At 35.7% G+C, this 22,008-nt stretch overlaps 1 protein-coding gene across 5 annotated transcripts in view; it reads right to left on the minus strand.

Moving 5' to 3' along the window:
- The window catches only part of RASAL2 (RAS protein activator like 2), a 396,573-nt gene that overhangs the window by 128,192 nt on the left and 246,373 nt on the right, over positions 1-22,008 (minus strand). Inside the window, exon 1 of one of the 5 annotated variants that reach the window (XM_043484892.1) lies at positions 12,956-13,101. The exons of the other annotated variants lie outside the window; for them this stretch is intronic. Within the exon in view, the coding sequence (XP_043340827.1) occupies positions 12,956-12,968 (13 nt within the window). The 5' untranslated portion in view covers positions 12,969-13,101. Of the gene's footprint in view, positions 1-12,955; positions 13,102-22,008 lie in introns of those variants that run through there. 5 annotated transcript variants of the gene reach the window in all.

Genomic DNA, 22,008 nt, shown 5'->3' on the forward strand with positions numbered 1-22,008 from the left:
ATAAGTCACTGTCTTTTTTTTTCCTCAAATGTATCCTCATGTTACAGCAGTGATATATTTATTAGTCACTGTGAAGAGAGATTCTCAGGTTTTTCTGTAGATAATTTAAAAATAACAAAACTTTAAATCTCTTGGGAAATTCATTAGTGATGTTTTATTAAATAAAATTAGATAAGCAGACTAAAAGGATAAGCACGAGGTCAGTATGCTGAGTAACAAATACTTAAATATTCTAAGGGGTTTTGAGAGTGCTAGAAAGGACAATATTTATATTACCAATGACCTACTGGATTTAGTCCTCCTGGCTTTACATCTGTGACCTGGGAGAAATAAATACTTTAATATGTTATTATGATAGATAAAAGATAATAACCAAATAATCAAAAGATGCTGAGAGGCAACTGATAATATCCAATACCCCTTCTGAAAGTAATCTTAGAATATTTGGAATAGACTAAAACTTTAATTTAAAAAAAGATATATAGAAATCAGTGGTTCTGTTATACACAAACATAAAACATTAAAAACATGCTTTTAAGGTTAGGATTAACGCAAAGATATCTATAATCAGCACTTTTTTTAACAGGATGTAGGCTCACCAGAGTCTGTTATTGGTAAGAGGTTCTAGACAATGTGGTTAAGACAAGCAATAAGGGGTATATCAGAAAGAAAGAAACGAGTGATCAAGTATATGCAGAAGATAAGATGTATTCTTTAGTGAGGATGCCAACAGGGGACAAGACAATTAATTGAAATTGAAAAAAAAATAAGGATTCAGTAATATGATCAGGATAAAGATAAATATACAATATTTGATATATATATATGCTGAAAATAAAAATATGTAATTCTTTATATATCAGCAATTGCCAATTAGAAAAATAAAGGGAGAGAAGATTCCATTAAAAAAAAAAACCCTATAATCTAGGGATAAGATTAATAAAAAATTTTAAGACATTTGCAGAAAAAATATGAAACTTTACATATGATAGATAGGAGTGCTGTTAGATCTACAAGGGAAAAGAAAGACTATTCAATAAATATGGCAAGTAAAAGTTATCAATATGAAAAAAGCATAAATATATAACATAAAAACCAACTCCTCTTTGAGTAAGAGCTTAAAAGTCAAGAACAAAAATTTAAAACTCTTAATAAAAATTATCTTGAGGCCCTGGGGTAGGAAATAATTTTGTAAACACAAAATATTAACTTTAAAACATTGGTAAGTTTGTCTACACAAGATTATGAACTTTTATCCATTCAATGACCTTAAAAAAAGAAAGTGAAAGGACACGTTACAACTTGAGAATATATTCACAATACACACAACTGTTAAGGGTTACTATCAAGAACATAAAAAGAACTTCTTAATCAGTTCAGTTCAGTCGCTCAGTTGTGTATGACTCTTTGCGACCCCATGGACTGCAGTATGCCAGGCTTCCCTGTCCATCACCAACTCCCGTAGTTTACTCAAACTCATGTCCATTGAGTCAGTGATGCCATCCAACCATCTCATCCTCTGTCATCCCCTTCTCCTTCCGCTGATTGAAGATCTTTTCCAGCATCAGGGTCTTTTCCAAAGAGTCAGTTCTCCACATCAGGTAGCCAAAGTACTGGAGCTTCAGCTTTAGCATTAGTCCTTCCAATGAATATTCAGGACTGATTGCCTTTAATACTGACTGGTCTGATGTCCTTGCAGTTCAAGGGACTCTCAAGAGTCTTCTCCAACACCACAGTTCAAAAGCATCAATTCTTCCGTGCTCAGTTTTCTTTATAATCCAACTCTTACATCCGTACATGACCACTGGAAGAACCATAGCTTTGACCAGATGGATCTTTGTTGGTAAAGTAATGTCTCTGCTTTTTAATATGCTGTCTAGGCTGGTCATAGCTTTTCTATCAAGAAGCTAGGTTCTTTTCACAGCTGCAGTCACCATCTGCAGTGATTTTGGAGCCCCAAAAAATAAAGTCTCTCACCGTTTCCATTGTTTTCCCATCTATTTGCCATGATTGATGGGACCAGATGCCATGATCTTAGTTTTCTGAATGTTGAGCTTTAAGCCAACCTTTTCACTCTCCTCTTTCACTTTCATCAAGAGGCTCTTTAGTTCTTCTTCACTTTCTGCCATAAGGGTGGTGTCATCTGCATATCTGAGGTTATTGATATTTCTCCCGGCAATCTTGATTCCAGCTTGTGCTTCATCCAGTCTGGCATTTTGCATGATGTATGCTGCATATAAGTTAAACAAGCAGGGTGACAATATACAGCCTTGACGGACTGGGGAAACAGACTCTTCGAGGGCATAAGCAGAACCTTGTGCACACCAGGACGCAGGAGAAAGGAGCAGTGACTCCACAAGAGACTGACCCAGACTTGCCTGTGAGTGTCCAGGAGTCTCCAGTGGAGGTGTGGGTCGACAGTGGCCTGCTGCATGGTCGGGGGCACTGAGCGCTGCAGTGCATGGGAACTTTTGAAGGAGGTTGCCATTATCCTCATTACCTCCACCATAGTTTGGCCTCAGGTCAAACAACAAGGAGGGAACACAGCCCCGCCCATCAACAGAAAATTGGATTCAAGATTTACTGAGAATGGGCCTGCCCATCAGAACAACACCCAGTTTCCCCCTCAGCCAGTCTCTCTTCTATCAGGAAGCTTCCAATAAGCCTTTTATCCTTATCCTTATCAGAGGGCAGACAGAATGAAAACCACAATCACAGAAAACTAACCAAACTGATCACATGAACCACAGCCTTGTCTAACTCAAGGAAACTATGAGCCATGACGTGTAGGGCCACCCAAGATAGACAGGTCATGGTGGAGAGTTCTGACAAAATGTGGTCCACTGGAGAAGGGAATAGCAACCACTTCAATATTCTTGCCTTGAGAACCCCAAAAAGATAGGACACTGAAAGATGAACTTCCCAGGTTGGTAGGTGCCCAATAGGCTATGGGAGATCAGTGGAGAACTTCTTCATATTAATAGAAAAATCCTAACAACTCAATAGAAAAATGAGCAAGAGAGAAAAATAATTTCACCAAAGCATTAACATATAGACCTACAAAAACTATTCAGTATCACTGGCAATCAGGTTTTGCAAACCAAACATTTAATCTTCATTACAAGACTAAAATTTAAAATTCTGACAATATCAAGTATTAGGGATAATGTGAATCTCTCGTACACACTTGTTGGTGGAAAATAGTTTGGCATTATTAGTCACCCTAAGACCCAAAAATTCCACTCCTAGGAATACAGCAAAAAGAAACTGCTACAAATGAATAAGATACATTCAAGAATGTTCATAGTAGCACTGATACTGACAGCAGAATTTAGTTAACAAACCAAATACACTTCAATGAAAAGATGGAACCCTAGTACCAAACCCAATCTAAACTCTAAATTCGTTTGGCATATTCAATAATGTATAAGTCATACAGTAGTCAAAACTATAAAGAACACAACAACAACATGGAAAGATATTAATTATATAATATTTAAGTGAAAAAAATAAGTCCCAAAAGAATATATAAAACTTGCCTTTTATATACAGTTTAAAACAACTAAAACTTAGAAATGGGTATGAAAGTTAATTCTCCACCAAATAACATATATACTCATCATAATCCCAGATGAAATGTCAACACACATTTTTTTTGTTTGTTTTTGTCTGGCAGTGGGGGATGATTTGCTTCAATAGTTCATTTGGAAAAGTAAATGCATGAGTGAAAAGCCAAATACATTTGAAAAGGAAGAACTAAACTAATTAGAGTTTGCTACATCAGTAGGAGAAATATATTGAAATCTATAATCATTAAAACACTTTGATATTGACATAGGAATAGAACAACAGATCTGTGGGACAGAAAAAGAATCCAGAAAAAACACAGACATTTAGCTGATGAAAAAGAGCACTTTTCAAATCAGTATGGGAAGAGTAGGCTAGTCAACAAGAGGTGTTGAAACAACTGACTCTACAACTGAAAAAAAAATCTCATTTCAAAAATCCAAAAATAAATTCCAGATAAAGACCTAATCTTATTGAGAAAGGCCTTTGTAAGCATCACACAAAAGCCAGAAAATTACAACAGAAAAGAGAGATTAAGGAAACATAAAAATTAAAAAATTCAAATAAAAAAAAAGACATCCTGAACAAATTTAACAGTATCTATCAGGCTATTTAGCAGTATCTATCAAGTGTGAAATGTAAACTACCTTTGTTTCTATTTCTAGGAACCAGTCCTACAGATATATCAACACAAGCAATTGAACACAGATATGTATGTACGAAGATGTTTAACAAAAAGCTGGTAGTGGCAAAAACTAAAAACACTAAGTGTTGTTAAGGAGAGGAACAGGTAAATCTACAATAGAATAATATGCAGCCTTTAAGGATCTACAGGTATAAATATAATGAAATGAAAAGACATCTTCAATATATTATTTTTCTTTGAAATATTAAAATAGAATAAATTTTTAAAAATATTAAAACAACATCTTCAGATGCCTAGGGATTTCTGGAGAGTTTATAGCATTCTTCAACAGTAAAATAACTTGAGAATGCATAGGTCTGTAACTTTTTAATTCAGTAATTTAAAAAAATTCAGGACTGTCATTCATAGGTTGATGATAAATATGAGGCAGGGTCACATGCTCATCTACAGTTAATTTGGCATCAGAATCTGTTTGGCAATATTTGCACAATTATATTGTGTTTTTATTTTATTAAAAAATAGGTGGCAGATTGAGAATGAAAATGTTGCTGTCACAGAAAAGCACAGGCCTCATAAAACTAATATTAACTGAAAGAAAGATAAGATTGTTAACCTGCCAGAATGAGAGTATCATTAACTTCAATGGAATGGTCTATATTCAATTTGAGAGGGGAAAAAAGAAGCACAATTAAGAATCATGAACAAAGGCTTGGTGTTTATGATGTGGATATATATGGCACCCACATTTTTGTATAATTCTCTACCCTTGGGTGTAGGTAGGACCCAAGATCTGTTAATAAGATGGGATAACCACTCCCTTGACTCAGCTGTATTATATGGCAAAGATGATGGTACAGTCACTCTTGTGATTATGTTGCATTTTATACTGGACTCCATCATAGCAGAATAGAGTAAGATTCTCTCATTGACTCTGAAGAAGTAAGTTGCCATGTTCTTGGAGTGCCACAGGAATGAGACCCAAAGGTGATCTCTAGGAGCTGAGAATGATTCCCTCCCAATAACCAGCAAAAAAAAAGGATCTCAGTGCTACAACTACAAGAGGACTCTGAGCTCTGGGTGAGGAAGCACTCTGCTGATATTTTGGTTTCTGACTTTGTGATACCCCGAGCAGACAACCAACTACACCCTGCCCATACTCTGGTTCTGCATAAACTGAAATGGTAAGTATTAATAGGTGTTGCTTTAAGTTTTTAGTGTATGGTTGTTTATAACAGCAATAGATAACTAACATAGTATGCTGACATGAAAATATTAAGATTGAGTAAAGCTGATGCAATATGAATGGGCATGAATTTGAACAAACTCTGGGAGATAGTGGAGGACAGAGGAGCCCAGTATGCTACAGTCCATGGGGTTGCAAAGAGTTGGATATGACTTAGCAACTGAACAACAAGTGGAGAAGACTGTTGTAAATGAATACAGAAATAGAGCTAAACACATGCATTTTAATGATTCAGAACTGGCAGGATTGGAAAGAGGGGGGTGATTTACCTGAGAAGAGAAGAAAGGCATGGTCAAGAATATATCATGTTTGTATTCTTGCAAAGAAAAAGAAGGACTTTAACATTTATTATCTTCTATTTACTTTGTTGGATACCTCCACATTTCACAGTGATGAAAAAGCTGTTTTAAAATGTTTATTTTTCTTCCAATAAAACAAGTAATCACATATCCTCTAAAGCATAGAAATGTTCTTAAAGCAAAATGATATTAAAGCCAAAGCACAGAAAACTCATTAAATTTGTATCATGAACTAATTAATAACTATATGTAAAAATTAATGTGCTTGGTATGAGTACATTTGTATCTTTTGATATACTATAGTAATATATATATAAATTGTTACTACTATAAAATATTTAGGACATGAAAGTTAGTGTTTCATATGTCTTTGAGTGCTTACGAATGGTACTTTGAAAGCTTATGGAAAGTCTGGTAGTTCTGTTATTCACATCTTGCAATTTTCTTTTGAAGATTCACTTACAAACCCAGTCTGTGTGAGACTTTCCCCATCTAACCCTTTAAATGACACCAAATGTAAATTTCCTGACTGCACACATAGACAGTTCAGGTTTAGCTCTGTTTTGTCCGACTCTTTGTGACCTCCATGGACTGCAGCATGCCAGGCTTCCCTGTCCATCACCAACTCCTGGAGTTTACTCAAACTCATGTCCATTGAATTGGTGATGCCATCTAACCATCTCATCCTCTGTCATCTCCTTCTCCTCCCGCCTTCAATCTTTCCCAGCACCAGGGTCTTTTTAAATGAGTCAGTTCTTCGCATCAGATGGCCAAAGTTTCAGAGCTTCAGCTTCAGGATCAGTCCTTCCAGTGAATATTCAGGACTGATTGCCTTTAGGATGGACTGGTTGGGTCTCGCTGCAGTCCAAGGGACTCTCAAGAGTCTTCTCCAGCACCACAGTTCAAAAGCATCAATTTTTTGGCACTCAACTTTCTTTATAGTTCAACTCTCATATCCATACATGACTACTGGAAGAACCACAGCTTTGACTAGATGGACCTTTGTCAGCAAAGTAATGTTTCTGCTTTTTAATATGCTGTCTAGGCTGGCCATAGCTTTTCTTACAAGGAGCAAGGGTTTTTTCATTTCATGGCTACAGTCACCATCTGCAATGATTCTGGAGCTCCCCAAAATAAAGTCTATTACTGTTTCCATTGCTTCCCCATCTATTTGCCATGAAGTGACGGGACCAGATGCCATGATCTTAGTTTTTCTTCGAAGTAGTTGTAAAAATCTATACTCTCATCAGCAGTGTGTTCTTCCTCTTGTTTTAGGTTCTTGTCTAGAATCCAAAACAATTCTTTAGGTTCTTGTTTTAGAATCTAGAACAACTCCTTTTGTTCTAGATCCTTGTCAACGTTTTCTTTTTTTTCCATTTTAGATATCCTGATGTAATATTGGTTTAAATTTGCATTTTTCTGATGAATAATGAAACTTTTCATATATTGAATAGCCATTTGGATGAGCTCTTTTTTAAAATGGGCTCTGAAGTTTTGCCTTTTTTTCACAGGTGTGCAGGAGGAGTTCGTTATGTATTATGTTTGGATATTAAAATTTAAAAATAATCTCTTTTTAGACTGTCAGAGAAAAATATAACATAAGCAACATCTGGATTAAACCTGAAGAGCCTTTAAAAAAAAAAAACTAGTTTCTATTCTCCTGTAACATGTGTTTGACACGGGGAAAGAGAAAGAAAAAGTCTATCTTTAAATATTTAATTCAAGAACTAAGCAAAATGAAAATGGTCCTATAATTTCTGACACTGGAAGAAACCTACTGGGAAGCTGTCATAAATCACAGTACTTTACAGCAATAAAATAGTCACATCCTTGAAGTTCACTATTTCTAGCTAATTAAAATTTCATTGTCAAATACATTTTGCAGTTTGTTCACATTTTACAGTTTCTCAGAAAACACACTTCTGAGAAAAACTGGTAAATAAATTGTTAGATTTTCTTTTTAAAAAGGACCAGAGAAAAGCCTGCCTTCTGGTTTTAAATACTCTTCCATTTACAAACAAAACAAATAAAACAAGCAACTTCTAAACTTTTTAAAAAGACTTCTGCCTTTTACATTTCAGAAAATTTGCTTTGAATAGTACATTTTGGTTTTGTTAATAAAAATGTTTCCAAGAGAGACTTGTTTTCATTCTTTGTAATGACAGCAGTAACTCCAAGGCATTCTTCCTTACACCATGTTTTTGGTTTTGTTAATAAAAATGGTTAACACTGGCTCCAAATGGGGGAAAAAAGCTAATTCTTTGGAAAATTTATCTTAAAAAGCTGATCATCAAATACTAAGTGCTTATACTGTATTTATAAGAAAAGGAAATGAAGAAAACCAAAATTACTAAAAATATATTTCACAATTTTAGCAACTGTCATGGGGCAGATATTTGCAAGTAAAATAATAGTACTCATAAAATAGAGTGATATTGTTTTAGGAAACTACTGTGATGTTTCACTGAGTTTCAAGTGGAGGCAAAAACGCTTCAAGAAAAATCTCAAGACGTATGTAAGCTAACTGTATTCAGTTCAGTTCAGTTGCTGTCGTGTCCGACTCTTTGCGACCCCATGAACTGCAGCACGCCAGGCCTCTCTGTCCATCACCAACTCCCAGAGTTTACCCCAACTCATGTCCACTGTATTACTGTGATACAATTCCTTTACCATATGCAGACAATAATTCAATAATCTACTACTCTTTCTTTGAGTGATTCGTCTCCCATATTTTGAGAAAATGCTAAGAAATATAACCATACTAAATAAAGTCTTAGAAATGAGCTCATCATAATGAGCTCTTGGTATACAAAAGATGATTATCCTTCCCTGTTCATAGACATATCATGTCTTGTCCCGTCCTTTGACTGAGCAAACCCAATTCTTTCAAGTGGTTCTTTCTGCACTCCCTTTGACACCTCACTCCTTTTTTTAAAAAAATGAAATAAATTATTTTATTTATTTACCTGACACTTTATGGTCTTGGAGAAGGAGAAGGCTACCCACTCCAGTATTCTGGCCTAGAGAATTCCATGAATTGTATAGTCCATGGGGTCGCAAACAGTCAGACACGACTAAGCGACTTTCACTCACTTTATAGTCTAGGTGTTCCTAGAAAAGGGAATTCTTGTAGTAGGGACCCAAACATCTTATCTTCTCCTATCTCACTAGAGAGACCAGAAATCAAGTCAACTACACACAAATATAATCTAGCTAGAAAGTTACAAACCAGAGTATTATAAAGAGAATATCCATTTTTTTTTTTTTAGTCTTCATATTAACTAAAGGTAGTATTTATGAATAGTTAACTATTCAACAGTAGCACGCTGCTAAGGTTTTCAAAGGCACTCTGTAGTCTGTGGAATCAAATGCAATACATCAGAGCAAGCAACCTGTCCAACAGGTTGACTATGCTAGATGTCACCTGATCCTGAATGACACTGGCTTGATCCTGGCACCTAAACCTGCTTGCTTACTTTTGAAAGTCTAACAAAAGAGAGCATGCAGAACCAGGTCATTTTTCTTCTTCAAAGAAGAGAACTGTATTAACCTACACTAACTTTACAACTTGTTATTTCAGCAATTCACTTATTTATAAAATACCTCAAACCTGAGAATGACAGAAATGTGGGATTTTATAGTCTCATTCTTGATAAGAACTCCTCACTGGCTCCCTCTTCATGTATTTAAGTTCAGAGAACTCTTCATTCAGCAGAATGGTAAGGTCTGAGTAGGGGCGAGCGAGGTACCAGAGAAGATAAAGGCGAGCAAGGTACCAGAGAAGATAAAGACCTTCATCTGAATTTTAATGATGATTCAGTAAGTCTCTCCTACTTGTCAAGTATGCACAAAGAACATATTCTCAGTGGCAACGCTTTAGGCTTCCAAACACAAGCTGACATCATACCCATAATTACATGTGGAGCTTTGATAGACTGAATTCCGATTAGGGCGCGCACACGCACATACACAGAAAGCAAAAAATAAAAACAAAAGGCAGCTGTATGCGGATTCACGCTGCTGAGTCATGACTCATTTTCTTGACTCACTGTTTACTAGGAAACGACAGGACACAATCAGTTATCCTCTCTCCGCGCTACAGAATTAGATAATTTAGAAAGTTCATGCAACTAAGTGCAAGAATCTTGTGAGCCTTATTTCACCACACAGCCACCGGCTTCTTCACGAACACTGACACACAGGGAACTGAAAACAAGAACCACCACAAACAACCACTAGAGAGCGTCAAAGAGCAGAAGGAACAAACCCAGTGTAACTCCCTCTAGAAGCTGCTGAAGGTCAAGGCCGGAGCAGAAGGGGAGACCCAACCGTGTGTCCACCTAAACGGATTTCCAGAGTTTTGAATAACTAATCAGGTTACCTTTATGAGCAAAGAATTAATTTGATAATTCAGTGTTTTACACATCCAGCCCCAAGTTTCTGCCCCGTGGACTGTCCTTCATCTTTACTTCTGTTTATAGAGATTTCATTCTTACAAGTTTAATGAGGATACAGAACCCAGCATTATACCCCAAAAGTAGAAAGAAATTGCAGTGGGGAAGAAGTATTAATAAACCCGCGAAATGAGACAAAAGTTTTGATCAACTATACCCAAACTTTTATCAGAAAAATGTCATGGCTCTATTACAGAGCTCTTTACCTTTTTTGCAAATTTAATATATAAACTATATGGATATATATTTCATGAAAAAAATTTAGAAAAACTAGTATCAAGGAAAAAAAATCATGAGCAGTGAAAATGGGCCTGCCTTCAAAAAAACCAATGGTCAAAAGAAAATTGTTTCACATACATAAGAGAATTTCTTTCCTCATGCCATTCATTTCATCCTACCCACTCCCTTCCCATTTACAATGTGACTTTAGTCATAAAATGAGCACCTTATTAGCACAAGTGCCTTTCAAAACATAAACCTGCATAATCTGACATCTGTATTCAGGAGAGAAAAAGGAGTCATGTGTTTCCTTCTAATATTTTTCTCTTTCCAATACACAGTAGCAAATTTTATAATTATTAGATTGGTTAATAGTTTTTTTTCAACTCAGGTCAGTAAAATACCAGGAAATGATTAATGACCTGATTGTTTCTAACATGGGGAAATACACTAAGGGCAAAAGTCCATTTTTGTATGTCTATCTAGCTATCCATCCAACCATCCACTCATCTATCATATATACACATAACATAATATACACGCATGTATCATGGCAGTCCTTTCACATACTTAGGCAGGCTAAAAGATGAGAGAAAACTCCAAGCCCTGTGTAACACAACGTGAACACTGTTAAGTTGGACACAGCATTATGTCCTCATTCTCACAGCCATCAGTCCTTTTATAAACAGTGTGTTTTAATAATAGATTCGGCAGTAAGACAAACAGTCTCTTGTTTCCTACTGGGTGGAGAATGTCACTTTGTAATTTGATTTCCGATAGCCGAGAGCAGTAATGAAACTGTTCCTTACAACTTAACTGCTCATCACTCACAGGCTTGTAAATCACAACCCCATTTACACAGACTTAGTAAAAAACTGGAATAGCAGGTCAAGCTTTAACACAAAAACACTACATCCCTTCACTGTGCTTGGAGCCAAATCAAGCTAACTTGTTCCCAGGGATTGTAAAGAGCCATGACAGATCCTTTTGACAGTGGCTATCTTTACTATTTAGCTCCCTAGAATAGTGTGGTCTCTCTCAACTCCACAATGGTCTCCAGAAAAATGGAAAGGGCAGCAACCTTTTCAGAGACTAAATGAAAATGTATGAAGACAGATGTTCACTGTCTGTTGTGACTCTCAAGATCCTCCACTTAAGTTACCCTCAAGCACATAATTCATGAGGTAAAGTAACAGAGGACCCTTACAAATGCAGAGAAACTGAGCTGCGTCTTGGATAAGGAAGCGACTGGTACAAGCAGTTGGATAATTTTAAAATGTTATCTTACATTAAAAAAACACAAACATAGAAAAGGCACTGAATATGGGATAATGCTACCCAAAAAAAAAAGCTTTACTAACTTCAATTATACGGAAAATTACTTAAGTCCCAAAGTCTTTAAAAGAGATTAAAATCAACTTGAATTTTAATTTCATATATAGGCATTTAGAATATGCTACAGCTATGTAATTATTTATATAAAAGCAACATACAAACTGCAGTCATTTTCCTTAACTGAAAACTGCTTTTTATTCTGATAAATACCAATACTTTGCATATATATTTTTGGTTTTGAATGAGTATATCAATGTTGATGACATCCATCTGCCAACATCTCCTCCCCATAATATTTCAATCTAGATTTATGATGCATTTGGTCTTTAGGCAATAACTCATGGTACCTGAGCCAGCAGACACAGTATGGACAAAGTATAAAGCCTAAATGTAGCTGGTACCATGAAAAAAAAACCAGTAAACTGCAAATCAGGAGATCTGTATTTTCATTTCAATTCTGTTCTAATGCTGTGATCTTGAGCAAGCACCAAATCCCTTACACCTCAATATTCTCATTGAAAAGGAAGAGTGGACTGCAGTAGATGATGTCTCAAGTCTCTTTCAGATTTAACTTTCAATGAGCTAATTAGTTAGTTTCTGACGTCATCTACTGGCAAAGGATAGTAAAAGTCTACCTTGGGAAAAAAAAAAAAAGCAAGCAAAGTTCTCATTTGAACTCTTACTGCTGGCTATGGATCCAACCTGTTGAACTTGCCAAATGAAACAGATTTTACTACATGCTACTGAGATTCAGGCAAGACTGTTACATTATTATTAATGATTGATGTATTTTGTCTCTCTCAGAGAGAAATGGGCTGTATCCATTCCTAGGTATCTTAGTATTTCATAAAGAATCTAGGGAAAAACTAGAATAAGCATCCACTTCAAATGATTAAAAGAACACGTAAATGTTGCAGTGTTAGTACTTTGCTATGATCACCACACCTTTAATTTATCTGAGTTTCTCAGAAGGCTATTTTTGATCTAGATTTTGTACTGGATGTTGACAGTCTCCACACAGTACTCCTGTGAACTCACAGTTAATGAAAACCAACCCTTTTTTTTTTTTTTTAAGCCGATAAGCACAAAAGTAAATAGTCATTTCATTTGTGAATTTTGAAAAAGCACAGATACCCTTTAAATATATACAAACTTTTAACTTCTGTCTCAGATGGATTCTAGGAACTCTTACCTGGGGTCTGCATTCCGTGAAGTTTCTGGGTGTTGCTAACATGATCTTTCCGGCATGCCAGTCAGAAACTCAAAACACTTTCTATACCGCACTAGCTGTGCTTGTTCACGCTCGGGCTCTCTCTCTCTCTCTGTTTTTTTGCTCCCGCTCAATGCCTCAGACAGATTGGAATGCAGAAAAGCCAGAGCCAACGCCAGTCAAACTCACCCCCCAACCCCCCCTCTCCCCAGTTCTTTTGCTAGAGAGCACTGAACAATAGCTATCCTTCCTGCTCACAGCGTGTCTCTTTCACAGCACTGGGTGCAAGCAATCTAGTTCAGGAGAAGCAACGTGAGTTACCAAGCGAGGTATTTAATTCACTTCTTCTGTCCCATGGGTGGATGTGTACATCTGTGAGTTTTAAGAAGCGATTCTTTTTTTTTTTTTAAAGCAATCTATTTCAAAATCTGTCCTGTTTTAGGAATAGAAATATAAAACAAATTTCAGAGATTCTTATTTTGAGTGTTACTGCTGAATTAAAATACAAACTTTTCAAAGTACAAAGCCCAGGGAAACATCTTAACAGCTGATGTATGTATAGAAGTCTGTTAACACATACATTGCTATCTTAAAGTCACTCAGTGCATCACTTTATCACAACAGTAATATTTTAAATTTAGAAAAAGAAAAACTTAATTTCTCTGAAACTTTTCATTCAGGTCTTAAGCTAGAACTTCATTTTAAAAATGAACTATAATTAAAAATTAATTTTATAAACAGAATGGTTCCTAACTGATTAGTCAGTAAGTGTGATGAAACTACAGATAGAATCAGTATGCTCAGTCATTGTTTTGGTTTGCTTGAAAATCTGAGATATTTCTAGGGTTTGTTTTTCTCTACATTCCAAAAAAAGGAGGCAGGTCAATGATGTAATATTCATTATTGGTATGATGAGCTAACACACTATGCAGCTGCTTGGTTGCTGAGGTTAGCATGTCAGGATTGATCAATTAAAAAATTCACTCTTTGAATTACTGAGCAGATTCCACCTGCCACTTCAGACAGTGGAACAGGACAGACATGAGAGGAGCACAGTTTCAATCCGTTTTCTTCCATTTAACAAACAGCTGATGGAAATACATTTATTTTACCTCTATTTACGTGTTTGTACATATATATATTAAATGTAATATATCTCTCATATACAATCAATATGTTTTCACAGATATATTTGTATGTATGTACATATATGTGTGATAAATATGAATGTATATGTATCTTCAGCACCCTATTTCCTCTCCCCTTTTTTCTAAGTTCCAATGATGCATAGTCTCCTTTAATTCCATCATAATTTGATTTTAGTTATCGGGTTTCATTTTACTTCAAGGATCATAATACTCTAACACTGCATTTTCCTCTTTTACTTTGGGTTTCATATTTCTACTTCAGAAGAACTATTCCTGTAAACCCTATGGCTACTCAAATAAGAATGATAGAGGGAGAAAAGACATAAACAAAACGTTATACAGAAAGAACAAACTAAAAGTCCGATTATGAAGACTTAAGAGACCATAGACTCCCACCTTGCCCTCTATAAAACAAAACACCAACACCTCCTACCCTCTTCACACCCAGGTGAGCTTTAACCTTCGTCATTATCTGTCTCATATGTTTCGTTATTGTTTTAGTTGCCAAGTCATGTCCGACTCTTTTGCAATCCCATAGACTGTAGCCTTCATAGCTCCTCTGTCCATGGGATTCTCCCAGGCAAGAATACTGAAATGGGTTGCAATTTCCTTCTCCAGGGGATCTTTCTGACCCAGGGATCAAACCCATGTCTCCTGCATTGACAGGCAGGTTCTTTACCACTGAGGCACCTGGGAAGCCCAGCCTCATTTATAATCAACCTTAAAGCAGTGCAAAGTACACTGAGATTATTTTTACTTATTATTCCTCAGAATATTTCTAAAAAATAGGTCACGATTTCCGTCATTATCTCCAAGAGTTAGAGTCTACACGGTGAGACTAAATTATCAGGGAGAGAGATTTCAGCTCAATAAAAGGAAGTCAGAGCCACTGGAAGGGACTTTCCGAAGGGGCTGCCTGCTACAAGAGACAGTGATTCCCTGACGCTTCCCACTCAGGTTGGCTGCCTATCTGATGAATAACTGTAGCAGCAGTTCTCAAACTACGCTACTGAACAACACTCAGGTTCTGATGATAAAAAAGAACAGCGGGTTTCTCTGATGGTTCAGTGATTAAGAATCTGGCTGCCAGTGCGGGGGACACGGGTTCGATCCCTGTTGGGGGAAGATTCCATGTGCCGTAAGGCACCTGGGACCGCACCCCGCAACTAATGAGCCTGCACTCTGCAACAAGAGAAGCCAGTGCAATGGGAGGCCTATGTACTCACAGCTAGAGAGCGGCCCCCTGGTGGCAGCTAGAGAGAGCCCGAGCACAGCAAAAATGACCCCGTGCAGCTAAAACTAAATTAATTAATTAAAAAAAAATTTTAAAGTCATTAGTCTGATTAAAAAAAAAAGAATAGCAATCTTTCCCAAAATGACAGGGAAAGTTCATGTATTCGATTTTCTCACAAGTGAGATTTTTCTTCTTGAATATGTTTTAAAATGTTAGAATCTATTACTCTTAATTAACCTTAAAGATGCCTGGAACAGTTCCAAATTCAGATCAATAATGGCATTTTTCAGATATCTGAAGGTGAATTAGAACAATAATTTATTGAGTTCTGCAAAGAGCACTTTTAATACTACCTGGAGTTCTGATACTTGAGTAAATCTGAGAAATACTCTCAAGGAAACAATTTTTTGCATATCCAAATATGATGTTATTTCAACACTCTTCAAAGGCTATTATACACCATATTTTATTATTCCTATACTACATCTTTTTTACAAATACGCATTCCTATTTGTAATCTCCTGTTTTATGTCTTCCAGCCTTACTGTTTGTTGCTGCTTCTCTATCTAGAAGTTTCTTCCTTGCCTGGTCTGCCTGTCATACTCTTATCTACTCTTCAAAACTCAGATTTAAAATTATATTCTTAGGGTGGTTTACCTCATTTCCTATGCAGAGATGATTACATTCTCCTTTGTACTATTATTTTACTCTCTACTAGTTTCTTTTTCTTTATAGCTTTCATCATTATCTAACATTATACTTGTACTGATGTTTAATGTCTCATTTCACCATCAGAATATGAGGTAGATGAAGGGGCTTGTTCTTGCTTTCAGCTTATCACTAGAGCCTAACACAGTGCCTGGCTTAACAGGTATGTAATACGTGATGCTTGGATGGATGGATGAATGAAAGAATATATTTCATTTACCAAACCTTTTTAAAGTACTTAGACTGAGGTGTGTGCAGAGTAACTTGAGGACACACACCATAGCAGATCCATTTTTCTGATGCCAGAAGCTAGCACTTCTATGTAAGTGACACAGGAATGTGTGAGTTCAAGTAACTAACTGAAGCCAATCGTAAGGGCAAATAGTCATTTCATCATTTGCCCAATTAGGTCTGTCTTATACTAGGTGAAATCCTCGTCCCAGATGTTGATTTTCGAAGTAACTTTAAACGTCTATGAACCCACAGCCATGTGTTGTGCTGCAAAAGCCAGGGAAACGCAGCTCCTGAGGAAGGGACTGGAGAGACCAGGAACATCCTCAATTACAACGCCAGGAAGGTGTTCGCTAAGAAGCTGGGGGCCCCTGAGTAAATGGCTCATCCTCTAGCCCCAAACTCAAGTTACAAAGCAACTGAAATCCATGTCCATGCAGAATATCCCTCGTGGGTTTTAAGAGTCTTGTAGAGTGTGAAGAAGGTTTGAAATGATATAATGGATCACACAAGATGAACCCTTAATTCAGCACCCAGAATCTTCATTCTGATTAGATGAAGGCACTTGAGCCATTTTATTTCTGCAAATAGCCACTATTTTGTCAATATCTGGTTTTACATTTCTCCCCATACACACAGTTTGATAGGGTTGTCTTGACTAACCCATCTTATACTGTCATGAGCAAACTCTGTACTTAATAATAGTTCCATTAGGTTGAACTACATGAAAATGCCATTTTTGAAAAGTCAAAAACAGTCAAATATCAGCAATGATCAAATGAATAATACGAAAGTTTCAAACACTGGACGAAGGGTTGGAGTAGATAATTTTAAATGTCTTTTCTGATTCTGAAAAGCCATATTATAATTCAAACAGAAATAAGAGCTAAATCAAATTCAAAATTTGGTCATCATCTTGTCAAACTATGGTTCTATTATAACTTAACATAGCACTTTCTTCTTGTCCTTCTTGGAACTGGTACAGTGTCTGCCCACAATAAATGCTTAGTAAATATTTGCTAAATAAACAAATGGCTTGAAAACAGGTGTAAGTAGACTACTGAAGGCTGTATCTCTGTGACTTTCCAAGCTCAGAGTCAACAAATATTGGTTTTGTTTTCAGAAGGCTAGGATATTTTTTTCCTAGTAATGAATCAATCAAATAGTCTTAGTTTTATGAACTTTAAAGAATATGGATAGTGTATTTTTTCCCTACCCTTTACAAAAGTAATTAGGGAATTCTGACTTTGGTACAGGTATATACATCAATGTGACAGCCATTTGTTATTGCTTTTTAGTTACTAAGTTGTGTCTAACTCTTTGCAATTCCAAGAACTGTAGCCCACCAGGCTCCTCTGTCAATGGGACTTTCCAGGCAAGAATACTGGCATGGGTTGCCATTTCCTTCTCCAGAGGAATCTTCCTGACTCAGGGATCAAACCCATGTGGTAAAGAAGCTGGTAAAGGCAGCTTCTTTACCACTGAGCCACCTGGAAAGCCCCATGATAGCCATTAAGAAAGTCTAAAACCATAGGTGCATGATTTTCTGAAAATTAAAGGGCACAAAAATTAAGCTAGTTGAATATAATGAAGTTACTTGCACATCCATTTTCTTATTAACAAATTTAAAAATGAGCAAACAAAAAATCCTGTTAATGTATGTTGTCTCCTCTTCCAAGCAGATACACATACCAACAGCAGTCAAACTGAGGTGTACATCACTCTACATGCATGTTAAGGTGTGCATCACTCTATATGCACACTCCCTCTTCTGAATAGATAGATGATCAGAAACACAGCTTCCTCTAACCACAAACAGTTTCTTTTAATGTCTCCTCAAAAACCAGACTAACATTCTGATGCTGTGGCCTTCCCACTGCATTCTTTTCAGAGTTCGTATTAGAAAAGGAAATCATTGTTTATAACTGGAATGACAAATATCACAGTCACCCACTTATTCAAAAATACCACTGAAATTCTAATTTTTTTATTTGATTTTATTTGTATATGATGGGACCACAAGGCAAACTTCTCTTTTGATTTAAAAAAAAAGGCATCATAGGGACCGAGGACCTGTTAGTCGGATGGTTAGCAAACACTCACGAGCGCTTAGAGAAGGGACATGCCAAACAGGTGACCATTCTGGTAGCTGCACAATGTCTCTACAACTCCTGGCTAGGCATTAGAGCACTGCCTTGCTTTGCCAGCAAAGATGATTTAGTAGATTGCATTTGCTTACCTGAAGTGGCCACTGGCCAGGAGAAAGCATTACAAAGAGCAGGCAAAACTCACACATCAGTCACCTTTCTCAACAGTCAGGCTCTTATAGAAATAGGACCATATTTCAAAGGAAACAAACAAACAAACAAAAAACTTATGTAGAAAACTCCAAGCAAATCTTTTTCTACTTTCAGTGTATGAGTAAACAACATACTATGGAAACAAAAGCAACACTTCTATTTCTATGAAAAAATTCATTAACAAACAACAAAAAGCAACTAAAAGAATTCTGGGACAGGGCTGGATATTAATGGAGATCTCAATGTGTTCACAGAGCCAAGGACATGCCTATGACATTGGCTCTCCTCATTTAAGAGCTTAAACTGAACTTTAATAAAGCCATCAAAAACTAATTTTCTTCAGTGCCTTTGAAAATATAACTATCTGCTCAGCTTGTTGATTTCCTGTTAAGCTCATCTACTGTCACAACTGAAGAATTTTTAGTCCACTTTCCCATATAATGCAGATAACATTTGGTTTCAGTAAAAGTATGTCATTAGGCATTTTCTCTTGCCTTAATTTTAAAGAATATTTGCAAGTGTGGGTTACTGTTCTGATAAACCTACTTATGAAAAGCAAAAAATATTACGGTACAGTCATATTTTGCATATCACTGACACGATAACGTATACATGTACTATAAAATCCAAATACTACCGCATCATGAAGGTTAAGTGGACTTTATTTATTACTTCCATTATTGTCTTACAACTATCTGAAGCAAGCTAAAGTCTAGTAGAACTGCAAGAGATATATTGTGAAGTAGAGGACATCAAAATGGACAACAGACACATGAAAAGATGCACAATATCACATCAGGAGGGAAATGCAGATCAAAACTACAATGAAATATTATCACCTCACACCTGTCAAAATGGTCATCATCTAAAAGACAAGGGAGAACAAGTTCTGGTAAGGATGCCATTAAAAAAAAAAAAAAAAGGAACCCTCATACACTACTGATGGGAATATAAATTGGTTCCATAGCATGGAAAACAATATGACAGTTCCTCAAAAAGTTAAAAGCAGGTCTACCATATAGTCTAGTAACTCCACTATTGAATACATACCCAAAGGAAATGAAAACAGTGTTTTTAAGAAATATATACACTCCCACACTTATTGCAGCTTTATTCACAATATTCAAGATACAGAAACAACCTAAACGCCCATCAACAGATGAATGGATAAATACGATATGGTTTATGTACCAATGAATTATTATTCAGCAGTAAGAAAGAAGGATAGCCTGACATTTCTGACAACATGCAAGGATCCTGAACACAGTTTGATAAGCGATGTAAGTCAGAGAGAGACCAATACTGTATGACATAAGCTTATATGTGAAATCTAAAATGTCAAACTCAAACAATCAGATAATAATGGTGGTTACCAGGGGATGGGTTTGAGGGGATAAAACTGATGTTTAAGGGTACAAACTTGCAAAGGATAGTGTTTAAACAGGCCACAGTGATCTAATGCACATATAATAAATACAGGCAACAAAATTGTATCACAATTACATAAGGTGATAAATAGTGCAACAATGGCTATCATGTTACAATACATAAATTCTATCAAAGTAACATGCTGTACACCTTAAATTTATATAATATTATATGTCAAATAGATTCAATTTATTAAAAGATGGTTCAGATTATCTTTTAATAGAAAATCCATTCCCCAAAGAAAACTTAAATCCTTAAGCAAGGGGGAAATTAATCAGTGGTACTTCTATTCAGTACTTCTGAACCATTAGGATGGTGACAGTAATAAAAATTAGACCTTTTTATTCAATTTTATTCTAGGCTCCAAGAGGGCAACTCTATCCCATTTTATGGTATTAGTCTCTTTACATTTTCATTTGAAATATTACATTTTGAAATACATATATGTTCCCCCTATTTTTTGAGAAGGGTTATATTTGAAAGTTCCTAAGTAATAATATGAGATTTTTATCTTATTTTAAAAGCTGAGATGAATGATCTGCCAAAACGTAAAACACTGTGGATATGAAAATAACTCCATAAATAATCATTTTTTCGTTTAGAAAATATCAGTAAATATAAAAAATAACTTCAAGAAGTTAAAACTTTCTTCTAAATATCTGTACATACAGTTAAAGAAATTTATAATTATCAAATAAAGTTTTACATAATAAGAAATAAGTTAGTCTTCCAGAAAAGGTAAACACCATGATAGAAAAGGCATAGAATTATGAGACAAGGCACACAGTCAATTTTAAACCAGCAATCCAACCAAAAAACAACAAACAAAAAAAATACCATGTGGTTCAGCAACTAAAACACTACATTCAAGGATTTACCATCTGCTTTAATAACAATTTTTTCTATCCGTCACAGTGGATAACATATTTTCTCTTGGCAATAAAACACGGCATCTAAATTTACTATTGCTGAAGCTAAAAACCATTGAAAAACTTGAAAATCATCTCTGAGAGATTTGTTTCAGTGACAGTAGTGACGTATCCCAATAAAAAACAAAAAATTTGTTTTTTTTTAACATATTCAAGAATTACGATAATATGCTTGAACTATATTCTTTAACCTATCCTCAACAGTGGTTACTATGAATAGATAAATCTGCCCTAAGATGTAATAAAATCAGAGCATACATGGCTTGGGTTTTTAAATGAATTTAAATCTAAATCTAAATAACCTGTTTAACATACTGGTCTTTAAATGTCATACTGATAGAAGAAATGAGTGAAAAAGAGCTATATTTCAGGGAAGTCTAATACTTAACTGTTAATTTACTGGGGTTACAAATTGAGATATAAAAGAGAGGTTAATGAATTTGCTAAGGAAATAGTCACTGGTGACTAAGGACAGATTCACACTCCCATTAATAGATCTCTCAGGAGGCCATCCAGAGAAGTAACAACAGGGATGTCTGTGTATGAGAACTGGAAATATTCCTTTCCCTCTCATGTTAGGAAATAAATACAGTGGTTTCTATTTCATTGGCAAAAGAAAGGCCACAACACTGACTTTAATTAAGGATATACTTTGTCCTTAGAGAAGTTTTGGGGCAAAATGAGTTTGTAAAATATAATTATTATGGACCATGCTTTACCCTGTACCATCAGCTGTCACATAATTTAAATAATCATTCAAAAACATACAAAGCATTCAAAATTTCCTAAGATATTTATGATACATATTTTAAATTCTACACCATGCCCAAGCAAACGTGAAATTAAAAAGAATATGATGAATTGGAAAATGCTGTAAACATATAGTGCATCCCTGTTCACTGTTTAATTAGACTCAATATTTATTGAGTGCTATTAAGTGCTGAACATGTTCTTGGTAAAGAAGTTCTCTAAATGATGCGTGAAGTTGCATTTTTAGTAAACAGAATTTCATTCATCACAGTTATTCCCAAAACTGCCAGCAGCAACAAAAACCTTC

Source organism: Cervus canadensis, chromosome 13 (genome assembly GCF_019320065.1).
Source record: "Cervus canadensis isolate Bull #8, Minnesota chromosome 13, ASM1932006v1, whole genome shotgun sequence".
In the NCBI taxonomy this organism is placed as follows: domain Eukaryota; kingdom Metazoa; phylum Chordata; class Mammalia; order Artiodactyla; family Cervidae; genus Cervus; species Cervus canadensis.